The sequence below is a fragment of the Magnolia sinica genome, chromosome 3, assembly GCF_029962835.1.
Source record: "Magnolia sinica isolate HGM2019 chromosome 3, MsV1, whole genome shotgun sequence".
In the NCBI taxonomy this organism is placed as follows: domain Eukaryota; kingdom Viridiplantae; phylum Streptophyta; class Magnoliopsida; order Magnoliales; family Magnoliaceae; genus Magnolia; species Magnolia sinica.
In genome coordinates this window covers 100,489,746-100,509,075 of record NC_080575.1, presented here as the reverse complement: position 1 = coordinate 100,509,075, position 19,330 = coordinate 100,489,746, and the positions used below count along the sequence as shown (strand labels likewise).

The window sequence follows — 19,330 nt, the reverse complement described above, 5'->3', positions numbered from 1 at the left end:
CACCGTTACTGATACAGATACACCCCATAACGGCCGATACGGGGTGTGTAACAGTGCAAAAAAAAAAAAAAAAAAAGGTAAAAAAATTATAGAAAAATATCCATTAAATCCGAAATATTCTAAATATTCCAAATATGCATTCATTTATAATTTGGAACATGTTTATGGTGGTGTAACGGTCCACTCTTTGATAAGAATGCTATATCGGTTTGTCTGATGAATTTATCAACTTGACAACCTAGAATTAACTGCAAACCTTTTATATTTAGTTTTCTAACTATATAATATCTATATAAATTTACTATAATGAATGTAATACCAAAACATCTTATATTTTCAAGTTTTCCTTTTATTTATAGTGCTAGTGCATTGCATACTTCGTGACTCACATACATTTCATCTCAATATATAGAGTTTAGGGACTTTTGTATCCTATTATGTAATTCATATACCCAACAATTTGATATCATTTTCCTCAATAGATCTTTTTTAAAAAATTATAATTAAATTGGGGTAAATAGTGTTGTCAATTTGGGACTAATTAGGGGACCGTTTGATGCCCTAAACTAGCCTCAAATTAATGCAATCTATTGGCACTTATCCCACTAATGGATTGGTGGACATTTATTGGACAGTGAAAAATGAAAAATATCAAATGGTCCTATTTCAAAAAATAAGTGTCTGCAAACTAATAGTGAAAATTGTTCAAACAATTTAATTTTTTAATTGGTTAATTTTGAGTTGATAGGGCCATGTACGTGGGGTTCACTCGATTACGTATTATATATACATGTCATTCATCCGTGAAGAAGAAGAAGAAGGTATGTTTTTTTTCATTTTTTTTTTCATTTTTTCCATTTTTCTTTAGGGTTATGGCCCGTAACGTCTGTTACGGTAAGAAGAAGAAGAAGAAGAAGGTATGTTTTTTTTCTTTTCTTTTTTCATTTTTTCCATTTTTCTTTAGGGTTATGGCCCGTAACGTCTATTACGGTACCATAAAGGCTGTTATGGGCCGTGACGGCCCCGTAACGGCCGTTACGAACCCAAAAAACAGAGGTGCCCCATTTCGGGGCCGTATCGCGTAACAGTTGATACCGTTACCATTACGTATCAGCCGTTATGGCCGAAACGTAACAGATTTTGAATACCTTGTTAAGGATATAAATGAGGGAGTGGCAACAAATGTGAGGACCGCACTGGTGGAGATAAGTTCCCGCTTACTGTAAGCTTATAATAGGGATTGGCATTCAGCCCATACCTTTCGCATTAGTTATGGACAAGTTGCTAAAGCATTTGTAGGAAGACATCTCAGGGTGTTTGTTGTTTGTAGATGACATAGTTTTGATTGACAAGATGAGAGAAGGCATAAACACAAATCTAGAATTAGGGAGTGATGCTTTCGAATCTAAAAGATTTAAAATTAGTCAGACTAAAACGGAATAAACGGAGTGCAATTTTAGTAATAATAAGAGTGAAAACGAGGAATTAGTTAAGATTGTTAACTAAACACAAAGTTTTCCAGAATGACCACTTTTGATACCTTGGGTTAATAATTCATAAGTGGAGAGACTGAAAAGGATCTTGCCCACAGAATTCGAGCTGGGTGGAAGAAATGGATATATGCATCTGGAATTTTATTTGATTGTCCTCAAACTGAAAGGGAAATTTTATAGGATAGCTATAAGACCAGCCATGCTTCATGGGATAGAATGTTGGGCAGTTAAAAAACAACCTGTTCATAAGATGAGTATAGTTAAAATGAGGATGTTGAGATGGATGTGTGGCAGGAAGAGAAAGGATATAATTAGAAATGAACACATTCGAGAGAACTTAGGAGTAGACGAGTAGTACCAATAGGTAATGATACATGGGAAGGTAGACTAAGATGGTTTCATTATGTGCAATGGAGACCAAGAACCACGCTGGTTACGAGTGAGTTGCTAGAAGTTGAAGGCTCTAAAGGGGCAAGGGGAAGGCCCAAAAGGATGTGGATAGAGGTAGTAAGAAAAGGCTTGACCTATGGTCTAACTGAAGATCTGGCCCCTGATAGAGTGGAAGCGGAACAGGATTCATGTAGATGACCCCAATTAATTGGGATAAAGTTTAGATGATGATGATGATTATGAGAGACAATTTTGCAACAATTTTTCTACTAATCACGTGAGCCAACTAGGCCCTACAGATTGTACCCTTTGGGTTCATCCATAAAACACAGTGTGAAACATCAGTCACTGGACAAAGAGGTTAGCTGGATTCCACAAATAGATAGAGCTTAAATTTCTAAAAAGAAAATAAATAGAGCAAATTATAATGAAATAAGAATTCCCAATAACATGCTTCTGTAAACCAAAAATGCAGTTAATGAATCATTAAGCAAGATATCATAAACCAAAAGGTACTCTTGAAACAAAAGATAAAGAATGTGTGCTAAGACCGAAATAACATTTACTACATCTTAATAAATAGACAGCTGACTAAGAGCATACCATATCGTTCCTGAAACTCAGGCGTGCTTTGCAAGAACTCCAACCCTGGGTGAGTCGCCAAAAGTTCTCGAAGAACAGGTTTAAAGTCTTCCTGTATCCAAGTTGAATTTAATTGAAAACATTGAAGAATAAAGGACAGACCCACACAACGAGAATCTAATTTTACAAATACAGCAGCTCAATGTCTCATAGTGACTTCACCACTGACCCAGATTTAGGAGGCATGCTGATCATATGTATAGAGGAACGTTGGGAGTATGATGATCAGAGCATCTGGAGAAGAAGACAGACCTGTGTAAGGTACTTCTGATCTGGTTGCTTTAATATTGTAAATATTTGGGTGGCTATATCCATCATCATCATATTGCCATTAACCCAATAATCAATAAATGCATCCCTACAAAAATACAATAAGGGCCAATTACTCATAAACAGCACTAGGAATACTTTAAGAAATTTTCCCTCTCGGCAGTCAAACCTCTTCGAAGAGATTCAATTGTTGAGACTAGCTATGGTGTCTTCTGCACCTTATTATGTTCAGTTAATGGCAATCCAACTCTACTCTATCTAATGCCTCTGATAAGGCACAACCAGGACAAATGCTGGGGGAAAAGAAAAGGGGGAGAGTATCTATAACATCATCAGGGAGTCAAACAGCTTATAAGCAGAAACCGAAAAGAAAAGAATATCAGGCTTGGGAAACTGTCAACAAAGTAGTTGCATTTATGAGTAGCAACAAGCCATGGAAATTGGTGAAAGAACATAAAGGAAATAACATGCTACAGAAAATAAATAGTTGTCTGTTCTACCTTCTTTCCAGACAACGCACAAAGAATAGAATAATCACAGGCTACAGAAAAAAAAAATTGTTACCTATTCTACTTTCTTTTTAGGAATGCACAAAGAGTAAAATAATGATACACACCATACAACTTTTACATGCTTTGTTTGAGCATTCAATATTACAGTCTGCAGTCCATAAGGTCAACGAGAAGGTCCCATTCAATGGACCAGGTCATACCAGAATCTGTCCTTACAAAGAGGGGACACCATGATCAGATTGTTCAATTGTTTGTGGGTGCATGATCTGACCAATTGTTTTATGGATCCGCTGGTCCACACATTTGGATATTTCTTAACTAAGCAGTTGATTAGTAAGTTAGTCTAAATTATGAAATAGCAATCCTAGTTCTACCCAATTTAGTTACTCAGGGCTTAAGTTAGTTATTTTCATCACTTATTTTGTAGGCCACTTTTCAGGGATCAAATAACGTCCAAATGACTTAAAATTGAGCCTATTTGAAAGCCTCTTGAATTAGCTTTCAAAAGAACCCAAGATCTTGTCATACTGCCATGAATGGTTAAAGTCGTGGCCAATTTAAGGAAAGTTTGTATGGTTGTGACAGGATTTAGGCATGTTTTAGTCCTTAATATCTATTAAAATAGATGGATTAGCTTAGATTAGGGTCTCTTTTGCTTTGGAAAAAGGCATATATACACGTAAAGGACTCTTCATAAGAATAGTTGAATAGAATTTTTAAGCCTTTATGCACAACCTCATCGAACTTGTTGGGTTTGACACTCTATACAAGCAATTGTTGGGTTTGACACTCTGTACAAGCACCTGTGTGACTATGCTAATACAGGGTGATATGCTTTTTACCTAGTTAGTGAGAAACTAACCCTATCAATGTCTGAATGATAAATCTGTGTTTCAGCATTTAATGGTGTTCTTTTAATTTGTTACTGCTCATTGTCTTGCACCAGTACCCAGAGCAAGTTGGATAATGGGCTTAATTAGGCATTCTTCTTTTTCGATTCCTAGTTCTTCATTTTTTTCCCTAAAAGGCGATAAATTTATTAATAGAAAACCAGAGCCCATTAAAAAATCGAAGGGCTGACAATGAGTGACCCTCTCATCACTCCATCTTTGGCAAGCCTACCAGCTGCCTCATTGTCTTCCTTTAAAACCACAGAACATGTAGCTCAAACTTGACTAATAAAGCCATATTCTCTCTACTCAAAGAAGCAAGACGGTGTGGCTAAACTTTTCCACTGAAACCCATTTACACAATTCAGAAGAATCTCTGGAGTCTCACTGCTTATAACCAGAGAACATACGGATGCTTATAAGCATGAGCACACGGCAAGATGGCCGGCTCCAGGAAGTCATCACTACAATGCCTTTGTTGATACTTGATACTCCAATCCCACATAGGCCCTTCCTCAATCATCATAAGGGATATTTCAACTGATCATTTCCTTTGGAGCACTTTCTTCTCGACTACCCTATTGTTCCTTTCCCTCCAAAGCCCCCACATAATAGTATAGGAACCATTATCTAAAGGAGGCCAACACTTGAATTAAACGAACCGACAGACTACCTATCAACCAACTCCTTAAGATAGGCATTCATGTACCAACTAACCCCAAATGGATGGAAGAAGTGGCTGCAAATGGAACTAGCTATAGGGAAATCGAGAAATATGTGATCCATTGATTCCTAACCCCTTGAACAAAAGAATAGAAAAAGTGGATATAGCTTACCAACTTATCCCAAATTGATGGGAATAGGTGACCAACTAAACCCAAACGAATGGAAAAAGTGGCTGCAGATGAAACTAGCTATAGGGAAATTGCGACACATGTGACCCACATATGCCTCATCCCTTCAACAAAGGATGAATGTATTCAGGAATGCCACTTGCCACTTCTTGAGGTTGTCCAAAGCAAGAACTTTTTTTATTCACCAAAGCCACCCATGCAAAGGCTCACACACTATGCCAGACAAGAGATCCCAAACTTTCACACAATGCGAAGACAGATATCATAGACCTCATCTTTCTAAAGAAAACATCTTTTCTTTTCTTCCATCTTCTGACCAAGACTAATAACACTAAATTTCAAAATCCATCACCTAATTTTTTCTTCCATCTTCACTTTGTGGCAAGATCTTGAGACAGTTTTAGATGGCACAGTCAATGTCCATGTCTATTCAGCAGTCGTGTGACAAGTGGAAGATCCACCATTCTCGGAAGAAAAGGAAAAGCATTTGGGGGTTGAGCTTCACGGCAGTCTTATGGGTTGAACAATCATAATTTCAATGGTATGTGTTCCTGTCTCAGCAGTTATCATAATAGTTAACCAGCATGTCTATCTAGGACGGAAGCGGCTGTCATCAATCTCCACCATGTTCTAGGGGATGCTTCCATCTCGTGATCAGCTAAATATATCCACTTTCCTTTTTGGCCTCCAGTCCCCTAAATAAAATCTTTTTTATTGCCAATCAAAAAAATCTTAAAACCTAAACCCATCTTCCCCATCATCCAAAACCCCAAAAATATGTATCCACAAGGTGATATATTTAGAACTAGGTGTATGAGATGCACGGAAGGATCGTTAAGATGGTCAATTGGCAGTAATGGGAATAGCCATGAGAACTACATCTCCAAGGAGGCGATAACAGAATTGTTGAATGTGGGTTATTCTCCAAACAGTGGGCATTCCCATGGACCAATTCCATACATACGTGATTTGAAACTCAACAATGTGGGGAAGAATACTTATTCATTCCTAAAGGATAGGGAAAGGGTCATAATGAAACCAACATCTGAGAAGATCTAGATGTCAATGAATCCTAGAAGATGTAAAAGAGAAACGGATGTAAGAATCAAAGGAAGCATCACCATCCATAGATGAATCTGCAGATGAATACATAAATTGATCAATGGCCAGATCAAAAGATGGGTCAAAAGGATCAACAAATAGATAGATGAAAGAGTACACTTGGATCAGTGAATCTTTTGTGTGTGTGTGTGCGTGTCAAAATAGGCATATGCACATTGATTGCACCATTAGGATTGAAACAGACGGATTCAAAAAAAGATAAATTTGGAAACACAGATGATTGGGTTGGACAGTGAGAAGATCAACAATAACATGCAAGACACAGAGGAAGTCTCACTTTGCAAGTAGACAAAAGGCGATGATGCGGAATACAATGGGATCCAGCGAGATTAGGGAACTCCATAAAAGCCAACGGTGAATTGATAAAGAAGCAGGCCATGCTGATGGATACAAAGTTCTATGATCTGCCATCGCCTCATGCAAGTCTTTGATATTAAAGAGTTGTTTTTGTCTCTCCCTACTCAAATATTCTCATGAACTGTGTTCTCACACAACTGCTCTGCCTCGACAATCTCATGATTCCAATTGCAGCGATTCCATTTTCCTGGATCTTCCATTCACAACAGAGCAATCAACAGTAGTTCATCGCATTATTATGGACCATCTGATTCTCCCCCACTCAACATAGGCTTTCAATCACTGACCAGTTACCCGAATCCGAAGTGGGACAGGACTCTATGTTGAGACATCTGCTGTGCATCAGATCAGAAGCTAGTGAGACATCTGAAGAATTTCCATGCCCCATCCATCTCCGATCAAATGATTCCAGTCACCTCCATCTCTGAATAGTGAGGATGACACAAACTGAAGTGATCACAAGGCCCTGGGATATAGAGGGCACGTAGCATGAGAAGAAAATGACAAAGGAGGAAGGATGTTACACTCAACCCTCTCTTCTCAGCAAATTGAGGTGGCAGCTTATCAGGCATGATTGCCTCCACGTCACACAAAAGAGCAGCATCAGTGTTGATCCTGAATTTAAAACAGGGCTTTTTGCAACCATAGGATCTTCCAGGTGCTTGCAATTGGGGACACCTTCCAGACTCACAAATCTGCACATTGGGCACATCGAGCAAATATACTTGCCATCAATCCAACAGGTGTAGCCAGTTGTCTCCCACTTCCTACCAGGACTTCAAGGGAGACTTGCTTCAAGCCCAATATCACAGCCCCGAACCATGCATACAATAACACATGTCCAAAGTAGCAGATGATGATCCGTAGGGCACTGGAAATGGTAGACCTCTCGCTCCCCCCAGGCTCCTTTGATTTCAAAATACTGATTTGCATGCATTGTTGCTTTCTTCTGCAAGTTGCAGTTGTCAATGGGGGTCAGCGCTGGGATTCCAAACCTCCACCGCTACCTCGAAACCAGTCCAGCTCCGCTTTATCTGAACTAGGGCTGTCAATGGTCAGGCTTCGGGCCAGATTTGAACTGTTTGGGTGTTTGCATTTGCTAGGCCCAAGCCCACAGACCATTGACAGCCCTAATCTGAATTCCTAACATTTTTTGTCATCAGAATCCATCCTTTTTCTTTTGACCTTCACTTTTGCTTGGGATACATCTGATTTCAGCAGGCTTCTCATCGATTTCTAGCACCTCTCCCATGCGAGATCCCACCACCTTTAATGCCTCCTTCCATAGCTTCACAGGAATGCCCTTAATGCTGACCCACTCTCTGGTATCCCATGGGAAACTAGTCTGCTCCAGAGCAGGGTTTTGACCTGTTCCTGCACAAAGGACTCCCTGGATGCCATAATCCTGTTGGTGTTAATGTGGTCAGCTATCTTGATCCAGAACTCCAAAGAAGTCTAGCCCGCAGACGTGACACTCCCCTTCCAGCAAACCCCATATTTCCTTCATCCACAAGGAAACCACAGAAGAAGATATTGTCCCATTGTGCAGGCTTTTTGCTAGATCAGCCTGGGCTTCCTCCGGCAATGCCAGAGAGACCTAAACTATTCATCTACCTTCTACCACTTCCACCCAAACATTTTTCCCCACCCCCATCGCCACTGTCACAAGAGGTTCAAGGTTGCACAAATTGGATCCTCTCCTGATCATCAACCCCTGCCTCCTTATAACTTGCAACTGTCATCGTTATTCATGGGTCAAGTCGCATTCACTGAGCACAATCAAGGATGCTTGCTTACTTGCCAGGACCCCTTTCTTCCCAATGCATTCAAGTCCAAATCTAGCCAAATTGACGAGCATCATTTTGCTGACAACCATCTTCCATCAGTAATGGCTTTTTGCGCCTCTGACTGGATCTTCAATTGAATGAAAGCAAAGCCCCAGTTTCCATCTTCCCTTTATCTCTAGGTATCACCACTTCAAAGATGCTCCCTGATTTGCCAAAGCAGCACGGAAGGTCCATCGCTAACCATCCCTCCAAAAAATGGCTAACAAACAAGGTAAAGGCCCTCTCCTCATTTGAGAGAATCAACTTCAGAGATTCTCTTCTGCTCTTTAGATTTTGAACCATTACCCACCCTTCCCCTCTAGTATTGATTGAGCATTCTTCCTCTCCAAGGCCCACTTCTCTGCAAGCCTTCGCTTCTCTTCTTCCAACATCATCTTCTCATCTTTTTTGGCAAATGTATTGACCAAATAAGGTATACTTTTCATCAATCTTCTATGTTGGGAATTTCTTCCCCCTTCATTGATGTATTCTCTTCCTTTCTAATATAGTTCAATATTTTTTATGAAAGATGAATAATTTTATTAAGAGAAGGAAAGAGAGAAACACAGAGAACTGCAAAACAAAAACTACAGAGAAAGGAAAAAAGAAAAATAAAAAATACAACCACCAGGCCCACGCCTGGGAAACCCCAAGTCCTGAACCAACTCACAGTACTCAAAACCTAAAACACAGTTGGACAAAACTACCCCCAAGCAAATCACGGAGCCTAGTCCCTAAACATGACAAGGACTCTACTGAAGACCCCCACAGAAGAAGCGCTCATATTTCTAAAGAAGCGATTATTCCTCTCAAGCCAGACTGCCCAAAGAATAGCCAGCAATAGAACTCTCCATTTTTAACTACCCAGAGAGCCTCCCGCATCTGCATGTCGAATCTGAAAGAGGCAATCAATGGAGGGAGGCAAAACTCATTTGGAGCCAGCCAACTGGAGAGCTTGCCAGCATAACTCAAAGACAGAAGCACAGTGAAGTAAGAGGTGATCCATCGACTCCACAGCACAGAAGCACGTGAGACAAACATTAGTGAGAGGCATGCTTCTCTTCCTGAGTTTCTCAACAGTAAGCACTCGATTCCTCTCCACTAACCAAGAAAAGTTTGCAACATCGGCGGGGCACCATAGAACCAAGCTTCACCAAGACGGCTAGCAGCAAAAGCCGAGGGAGAAGCGAAATACTAATAGAAAGATCGCACTGAGAAAGAGCCCGAGGAATATGACACCCAACACAGAGAATCCTCCCAGTACAGAGAGTGGGTCAGACCCTACAGAATAACAAATGGGTCATAAAGTCCATAATCTCCTTATCTAAGATGTACCTCCTAAATGGGAGGATCCAAACCCCATCTTCCTCGTCCCCCAAGAAACAAACAGCAACTGAGATGTCCAAAGCATAACATACAGCCGTGAGGGAATGGAAGGAGGAAAGAGACCTATTACCACACCAAACATAAGTCCAAACCCATTTACCAATCAAAGCAACATTCATCCACTCCAAATTTTTTATCCTCGCACCTCCTTCCGAAAATGAAGAACACACTTCTTTCCAATTAAGGAGGGGGGACTTACCTATTTTTTGTGGAAATCCCTTCTAAGCTTACTAATCCTAAGAATGACCAATTTTCAGCAAAGGAATAGGGACATATAACTCCCCGGGGCAGGCTCTAACATTTCCAAACCAAGAGCCTTCTTTCCATTCTCTCAATAATAACATCTTAAAGATCTAGTGGGTTTTCCAACACAGAGGAAGACCTAGATAGGAAGTGGGTAGAGCCAACCCGGCAACCCAAGGAATCAGCTAGAAGAGCAGTCACCTCCAAAGTCACATGAATACCAAAGAGAACACTCTTTGAAAGATTAACCTCCAAACCTGACACTACCTCAAACCAAGACTATTTAGGTTCACAAAACAACAGCATGTCATCAGCCAATTGTAAATGACAAATAGGACACGAAAAATTTTCTACCTGAAAACCACTAAAGAGGGCCAACAACTGGCCTCTAGAGAGCAGACAGTTGAGGGCTTCAGAGACAATGACAAAGAGCAACGGGTATAAAGGATCCCCCTGCCTGAGCCCACGGGAACTCCTAAAAAAGCCAAAGGGCAAGCCGTTGACCATAACAGAGAACCTGGCTGAAGAAACACATACCCAGATCCAAGATCTCCATTTGTCCCTGAACCCCAATCTAGACAACATGTAATCAAGGAAAGACCAATCAACATAATCATATGCTTTTTCAAGGTCTAGTTTACACATAATTCCTTATCTGCTTGCCCTAGATTGGGAATCCAGACATTCATGCACAATTAGGATACTATCAAGGATCTGCCTACCATGAACAAAGGCATTTTGAAAAGGAGAGATTATCGAAGGGATAACAACTCTCAATCTCAGTCTTAAAATCTTAGCCAAAATCTTATATGGACTTCCAATCACTGTTTTAAGAATCAAAAATATCAGCTGATATATCCCACAATATATCTTATATCCTCCCTGTGCGATACAAATTGCACAAGTAGTGGCATATATCCTATATGTTCAATCCACCAAGCATTTTCGATTTTCAATTCTTTTTCTGTAAATCGTGTTAAATCGGTGTCAAATTGTTACAAATCTATGATTTTTCATGTTTTGCATGAAAAATCATGGATTGTGAGCTTCGCTTTGAGATTTGGAGGAGATGGGCTGAGTCGCAAAAAATTGAAATAAAAAAAAAAAAAACAAATTTTCCAAATTTTCTCGCAAATCGGTTGCAATCTTCATGTCCAAACATAAAATCAAACATGTATGTAATCTAATCTAGTGATTCTTCTTTTGCTTTTAAATGTATTGCTTGTGCTTCTACACATCTTCCTATATTTATAAATTATATGAATATACTTGCATCAATTCAGTTAGACAGTGCATGGATTAGGACTCCATACAAAGAAAACCCATTATGTGCACTTATTTTTTGTAATGTTTTGATTTATAAGTGTGTATTGATGTCTTTTTTAACAACCACTAAAGTTTCACTAAAAAATTCAACCAATTTCTCGATGTTTCCTCATGTTTCCAACAACAGCAATACATTACGCGATACAACCGATATATCCGATGTGATAATTAATACGTAACACAATACTAAGAATTCGAACACTGCTTCCAATAAGGGTAATAGGCTCTGAAGACCCCTTCCAACTTCAGAATAAGGGCAATAAATGTACTACCCATTTCTGAAGGTAGACAACCATTCTCAAAGAAATCAGCCGCAAAAAAAAAAAAAAAAAAAGATTTAATCATATTCTAGAACGACTGATAAAACGCAATAGGGAAGCCATTAGGCCCAGGAGTCGAGGAGAATAGGTTTTTCCAAGTAATCAACTTCCTCACTATACAGCAAAGAAAATCACAATTATCCAGAAGTGGACGTTCAACCTAATTAGAAGCCAACAATTTAGAATAGTAATCAACAATAGAATCACAAATCATATCCTTATCAAAAGAAAATTCACCATCTATGATTAGGGAAGAGACGGAATTCGCACGAGCTCTAGCACTAGCAATGCCATGAAAGAATTTCGTATTATGATCACCTTCTTTTAACCAGGTAGCTCAAGAGTGTTGTCGCCATTTAATTTCCTCCTAAACTCTTGAACATAAAGTATGGTTCGATATTTCTCAAATGAATAAAGAGGAGGTCTTGGACTCATACAATTCGCCATAGTGCATTCTCATAACTTAGCAAGCGTTGTCAAGAGATAGTTGTGCACATAATCATTCATAGATTGAAAATTGAACCTAGTGCTTGTTGTCTTTTATATTCTTTATTACTTTTGATAAGTTAAAAGAAAAGGACTTTGAACTTTGAACCCCTCTTCAACTGTTCAATGTTACAAACTTGCAGTCATCAACAGTAGGGCAAACGGAAAAGATTCAAATGTTAGAAGAGATAAGCATGCATACAAACCTTAGTTGCAGGAACCTTCTACCAAAGTGTCACTCCCCCTCCCTAGCCTTTTATGCATGTTAACATGGTGAAAAAGATGCTTACCCACTCCCACACCCAAACCAGTTGCCACTACCCTTAACAGTTTGAGAGACTATAGGAACAAGATGCCTCTAACAGAGTACACAAATAAGTGACATTGAACCTTCCAATAAATAAATAAATAAAAATTAAATTCCTAAAAATAATAAAGACAATGCAGCTGAATCCTACTACTATTTAGAACTTTTGCTTTAATTGCCATAGGCAAGTGTTCAGTTTCCAAAATATGCGCAAGAAGCTATTTGAAGTATAACAAATTTCTTCATGATGCTCATTATGAATTCAAAACAACATTGTTAACAAAAGAACGAAAGATATAGGCACAAATGACAATAAAGAAGAACAACTAAAGAACCAGTTTTGGAAGATACAGACTTTCAAAACATAAGACTAAACCAATAGTTAATTCTTGAACAATTTGATGCAAAGAGAAGTGTTAGATCATTTATCCTACATTTTTAAATAGTAAGTCGATAATAACAAAATGTGTACCTTGTCACCATCCCAACACAACCAGCATCAATCTTTCTGAAAAGGGTGGTGGAGAAAAACGACGGCAGCTTGCAAATTTCCCTTGTGACAGATTTAAATTCTGATATTATAAAAGGAGAAAAAATCACCAGCTCGACTTATAATAACATATAAAAATAAGGAGAAATGTTCACATGCAACCACTGTACTTTAACTTTCACATATAGTGTTTTATTGTAAGCTGATGCATCCTCCGGGGGAACATCTGAGCCATGAAAAGATGGCCCGTACCATGAAGAACATCTGAAGAAAAATTTGAACAATCCACTCATCACGTGGTGTCCACACAAGTACACTGAATCAGACCACCAGTTGTCCACTGATTTCAATGGTGTAGCCCACCTAATAAATGGACCATCTTGGTTTTCACCCTAATTGATCTTTATGATGCAACCAACCTTTTCTCATGGCTTGGATGTTATAAGCAAGTGATGTCAGCGAGAAGCTGAGAACTCATATGAGTTGCATCTGAAAATGCCCACACAATGTTGTATGGGAACATTAGTTTAAACCAAAACAGGATAAACACGCACAAGTTTCTCACCTTGAACTTGCAGACCATCAGAGTGACCAAAGAAAAGCTGGTCAATTCTAGACAAACATTGCTCTTTCAAATCATTTGAAGGTGGACGACCATTCTGGAAATAGAACTGCAAGATATACAGGCACCCTATCAATGCCCATTTCCTTACCCAATGTCATTGATGGCTCTAAGATGTGATATTGTGGGGAAAAGCATAATACAAACTAGTATTCTAAGTTAATATGATTCTATTATTTATCAAAAGAGATGTTATTCCCAGCCCCAAATAGCTGGGAGCCTGGGATAAAGCTATGATGAGTGAAGATTTATTGTCTGGAGACTCCGGAGTTTAATATAGTTAGACATTCAGTACCTGAGGTATGACTTCTCTCATTGGTTCACTGACTAATTTTAGTGGAGAACCTAAATTAGAAGGCCCTGCCCCTGCACGTTTCACAACACGTGGGGAACCAGAAGTACTTCTTGGAGAAAGTGGAGGTGTACCCCCAGCAGGAAACATGGAAGGCAACAAATTGCTTGTAGCTGCATTTGTACTAGTAGGGTTCCCAAGAATATTCAAAGGTGCACCTGACTTGGCATCATCAAGCAAGGTTTTTACCTGCAGGTAAATTGAACAATGAGAAAGAAGATTATAGATATGTACTTACAAGCAGCCTAAAAGTACCAAGAGAAAAGGCAGAAAATTTAGTTTTAAAAATGGTGTAGACTTTATGGTGCAAAAGATGTATTGAATACTTAGGTGCCTAAAAAGGAAGCAGATGAGAGAAGTTCTGATGTTTCAGCAAGGCATCAGATTTGCTTATAAGCTATGTAAATGAGAAATATAATAACCAATGGAAATAAAAGAAACAGAAAATTAACAATCTTTCCAAAGCCGCAAAGCTAATGATAATTGTCCATAGAAGAGAATTTGCTTATGGTATTAGAATGAGGTTATAGATTTAACGCACACAAGGCACAAACATTCGACAATTATATTATTATAACACATAATGAGTGGGATCCCCAAATACCTAGGACAACTAGACGACACTCTGATGATGACCTTTTCTTTTAATGGTAAGGCTACCGCTACAACAATGACGATGACGATGACGATGAAAGAAAGATGGAAATGCGACTCTCCATGCTACTTATTGGAAATTTGATCCTTACACGTATTTATGCTTCATTGGCCCAATGTAATCTTTGTTGTCTATTTTTAGGGCATTTTCATCATTTTAATCATCATTACTGATAATTATTTCTTGGGCCTCAGGACCTACCCATTACAAAGGTCGTAACTTGGATAACATTTTAGGTATCTAGGGGAAGACTCTCTCCTCTTTAATTGGAGGTCCTGGGATGATTTCTCATCATCCCTTTTCTATTCTCTTTTTTCTTTGTTATTTTTCTACTATTTTGTTTGGTGCTAATAAAATCTTCTTCTTCTTTTTTGAAGATTGTGCTAATTAAATCTTTCAAGTTACCATTAAAAAAATTTCAAGTGTTTTACCAAAAGACTATTAGCAACAAAAAAATAATAATGATGATGATTATGTTAGAAGGCTAGCAAAAAACTAGAAACAAAAAGGTTTGAGAAGAATATAGAACACAAAAAAGAACGCTACAAAAGTAGCAAGCTAAACTTAAGGCGTGTGAAGATTTGAACAATACATAGTGAAAAAGATGTCCTCACACTTGCAAAACTGAGGGAGAGGAAATGTAAGGACCAATATCATGTTAGATGCATTCAGAGTAATGACCGAAGGTTAGTGGTTAATGATGACAAGATCAATGAAAGGTGTGGAAGTTATATACAAAAGTTGTTAAATGATGACGCTCTAAAATCTTAGGGATAGAAGGAATCATTAACTGAAAAGGCTAAATATTTCAGATACCTTTGTAGGATTAGGATATTTGAAGCGAAAGAGGCTTTAAGAAGGATGAAGACAGGAAAGACCTTAGGGCCATATGGTATGACAATAGAGGTCTAGAAGTGCACGAGAGACTTACATTGGTTGACTATGCTGTTAAACAAGATTGTGAGAACAAAAAAAATTTCCAGAAGAATGACAACAGAAGTACCATGTTGCCTATTTACAAGAATAAAAGAGTATAGAGCCGCATGATTAAATTTAGGAGTCATACTACAAAACTTGGGGAGAGATGATCCATCAAAGTGAAATCTCATTAGCTTCTTGCGCGCGCGCGCGCACACACACACAAAAAAAAAAAGAAGAAGAAGATTCACATCAAAGATTAACACATGAGACCAATGTATCAACAAAACAAAACAAATATATATATATATATATATCAGCTTTATGTCAAGAAGATCATCCATTAAGGCTATTTTCTTTGTTAGTTGATGGAAAATTTTGGAGAGAGAGGAAAGGATCTCCAAATGGTTTTTACTGACTTAGAAAATGCATGCAACAGGGTCCCAAGATAGATGATCTGGTGAGTGATAGGAAAGAAAGGAGTCCCAACTTTCACGAGGATATATTGACATGATTAAAGTAACTGAGTTAGGGACTGGTAGTAGAGAGATAAGTGAGTTTCCACTTAAAGTAGGCCTACACCAGGGATCAGCGTTGAGCCCATGTCTTTTTGCACTGGTTATGTACAAGTTACTAGGCATTTACAGGATGAGGCCCCATGGTGCATGTTGTTTGCAGTTGACATAGTTTTGATTGACAGAAGGGAGGGAACCAACATAAGGTTAGAACCATGGAGAGATGCTTCAGAATCTAAAGGTTCTAAAATTAGTCCGACAAAAGCATAGCATATGGAATGCAATTTTAGTACCAATACGTGTGTAAACAAGGAATTGGTTAAGATTGATGGCTAAGAAGTACACCAAAATAACCATTTCCAATATCTTCAATAGTGCATGAGAACTAAGAGATTGTGGACGATGTTGCTTATAGAATGAAGTTGGATGAATGAAGTGGATATGTGCCTCTAGAGTTTTGTGTTATCGCCCCCACACCAATCAAAATGAAGGATAGATTTTATAGGACAGCCATAAGACCAACGATGCTCTAGGGGACAAATGTCGGGCAGTCAATGGACAACATATTCATAGAATGTGTAGCCAAAATGAGGATGTTGGGATGGATGGCTGGGAAGACGAGGAACAATACAAGTTAAAATGAATGCATTCAGGGAAACTTACAAATACCCCAATAGGTAATAAGATGATGAAAATAGACTTAGATGGTTTGGCCATGTGCATATGCAATCAAGAACTGCATTGATTAGGAGTTAGTTTGTTCAAAATTGAGACTACAAAAAGGGAAATAGAAGGCCCAAAAAGACATAATTGGAGGTAGTTACAAAATACTTGTTGGCCTATGGTTTAACTGAGGATATAGTCCTTGATAGAGTGGACTGATGGAATGAGATTCCTGTAGCCAACCCCATTAGTAAGGTTAAGACTTAATTCCAAAACCCATTTGGCAAAATCAAAACATTTGCCATTTATTCCAAGGAATAAGCAGCCTCATAGCACATAGTAGATTATACTGGTACGGAAGATAGCAAAAGCCTGAAAAGGCCCAGTGATGCTGAGACCAAATATAACGCAACCTCCATGAATGCTCTTATTGACACTATTTCAACAGTTCTAAAATTTGAAATGCAAATAGCGTCCGCCTCCATGAACACCCCTGCAGTATGAGAACTTTCATTATATAATCTGTGTATTACTCAATGGACTTCATTCCTGTTTAAAGTTAAATGCTCAGCTAGTAATATTTTAATTTCATAAGATTTCCTGCATTTATATAGATAAACCATACAGAACATTTCCAACAGTGGACAATGTTTGGAGGAAGTTAGACGTTATCTAGGGGAAATGCTTCAAAGGATGGACTAAACAGGAATCCATTGATGATCAAACTAATAGATTGTCAAGATATAATTAGTAGGCTTTATCATCATCAATTGGGGAATAAATCTCGATTTTGCTAAATGGAACCATACAGACAGTGAACTCATTCATACTCCTTCCTGACAGCAAAAGCTCTGCCAAGCTGTTTACATAATGCATTGTTTTCCTAGCTTTCCACGTACAAATTTTCTTAGTTTTCTATGTGCACATGCAGGCTAATTTGGGTGGCAATTCAGATGGCTACCTCAATTTGAAAAGAAAATCTCCCAGGAAAATTTCACTTCAATTTAGATAATACAGGCACTATCCTTGTTTCTCATTGTAATCTCTTCAAAAATCATTGACCTGTCCATAAATGCACTCACAATAATGCAGTGAAGTGCTTAAGCCATAAAATTACATGGATGACCATCCCAAGAAACAGAAATCAAGCATGCAAAAAAGACAAACCTAGGCAAGTCCAAAACAAATTTATTTTTTTAATGCAGAAATAAAAAGAAGAAGAATATTAATAAATACCAATCGACTGGTGTCCGGAAGCGAAAGCCACTGTGAGAACAGCCCATCGGCAATGTTCGGGTTCGACTTGAGAGCGAACGGAGAAACCTCCGCCAGCTGCAACAACTCCGGGTCAAGTGACGCCACGTCTCCCACGAGTTCCATGTCCATCACAATTAATACGAATTCCTCATACAAACCAAAACAGATAAATACCAGGAAAAAAAAAAAAAACCTAGATCTCAACACCTCTTCACCTAGTTGAAAGAAATCCTAAACCCAACAAACCCTAGATTTTCCCCTCCATTCCTGCAATTCAATCCCTTTCTCTTCTCATACATTAATATATCAACATCCACCTCGCCAATTCCCATGAAACCCTGTTATTTTCAGCTCTTGGACTCAAAACGACAAAAAAAAAGCCCTAGATACTCATGAAATGTGAAAATCGTCTGTTTTTCTTCTGCCCCAAGGGTTCGTAGATTGAAATTGAGCTTGAAATGAACAGCTTCAAGATCAGACACGATCGGAGAGGAATCACGGGGCGTTTTCTCACAGATCGGATACAATTTCAGGCGTATTTCACCATTTTCGCAGAGGATCGAGAGCGACAAACCCTGAGAGAGAGAGAGAGAGAGAGAGAGAGCGTCTCAACAGGCAACGCCCCGAAAAAACTTTATAACAACTGAAACGGCCTCATGGTCGACTCCAAACCAGCCAATACATTATACGTACGAAAATACGGTGGAAGTATAAAACTACGGTCACGTGCACAGATAGAGGTCTACACGGTCCTTAGTGATGGACGGAGGGAATTGACAGCGGCTGTACAAGATCCGGACCGTCCATCAGGTACAGAACCAAGTGACCACTCTTTGGTGAAAAATCAGGCTCCGTCCGATCATCATGCAGGCCAGTACTTATTTGAATAAATGGACGGTTTAAATAGTCGTCAAATGTTCTTTTTGCAGCCCAAAAAGTGGAGCCCGGAGCTCTATAGTGTCTGCATCACCGCCCAAAGTTAGGTATAACATCAGCCAAAAAGTCCAAAAAAAAGCCTCTTTAACTAAGTAGGCAAAAGCAAACGCTTACACGTTATTCTGCCCGGACCTCCCTTCTTTGTTGGTTGAGATGTTGAATTGCCGTACTCTCTCCGTGAATGAAATTACAATCTACACCTTCCAATCTCATTGGTGAAGATGAATCCCTAGTATTATAATTCTCCTTGAGAGATGTCATCGTACTAAATTTAAAAGTGGATTGGCCATGATATTTGAAAACAGTTATATAACGGCCATTGCGTAATTGTAAAGGTGGGACCCACCGTGCGATGTGAAGTTGTATTTTCGATTCTGAAAAGGACTAATTAAAAGGAGTTTGATTTTTTTTCAGACGCAAAAATAAATAAATAAATAAGATCATTATATGCTAGTAATGGTCGTGACAAGAGACATTATGGCCATTATTACATTATAT

General features: G+C 38.7%; 1 protein-coding gene across 3 annotated transcripts in view; it reads right to left on the bottom strand.

The window, feature by feature from the left end:
- The window catches only part of LOC131240419 (serine/threonine protein phosphatase 2A regulatory subunit B''beta-like), a 73,216-nt gene extending 54,687 nt beyond the window's left edge, over window positions 1-18,529 (bottom strand). Inside the window, exons 1-6 of one of the 3 annotated variants that reach the window (XR_009168751.1) lie at window positions 17,876-18,529; window positions 13,832-14,077; window positions 13,480-13,585; window positions 12,897-12,996; window positions 2,778-2,883; window positions 2,487-2,577 (exon numbers count right to left, since the gene is read on the bottom strand). Coding sequence is in view for 2 of the 3 variants with exons in the window: in XM_058238632.1 (XP_058094615.1) it covers window positions 2,487-2,577; window positions 2,778-2,883; window positions 12,897-12,996; window positions 13,480-13,585; window positions 13,832-14,077; window positions 17,876-18,025 (799 nt within the window). In the remaining variant the exon portion in view is untranslated. Of the gene's footprint in view, window positions 1-2,486; window positions 2,578-2,777; window positions 2,884-12,896; window positions 12,997-13,479; window positions 13,586-13,831; window positions 14,078-17,875 lie in introns of those variants that run through there. The other 2 variants (XM_058238632.1, XM_058238633.1) reach the window with 2 other exon arrangements.
- Between the last annotated feature and the right edge of the window lie 801 nt (window positions 18,530-19,330).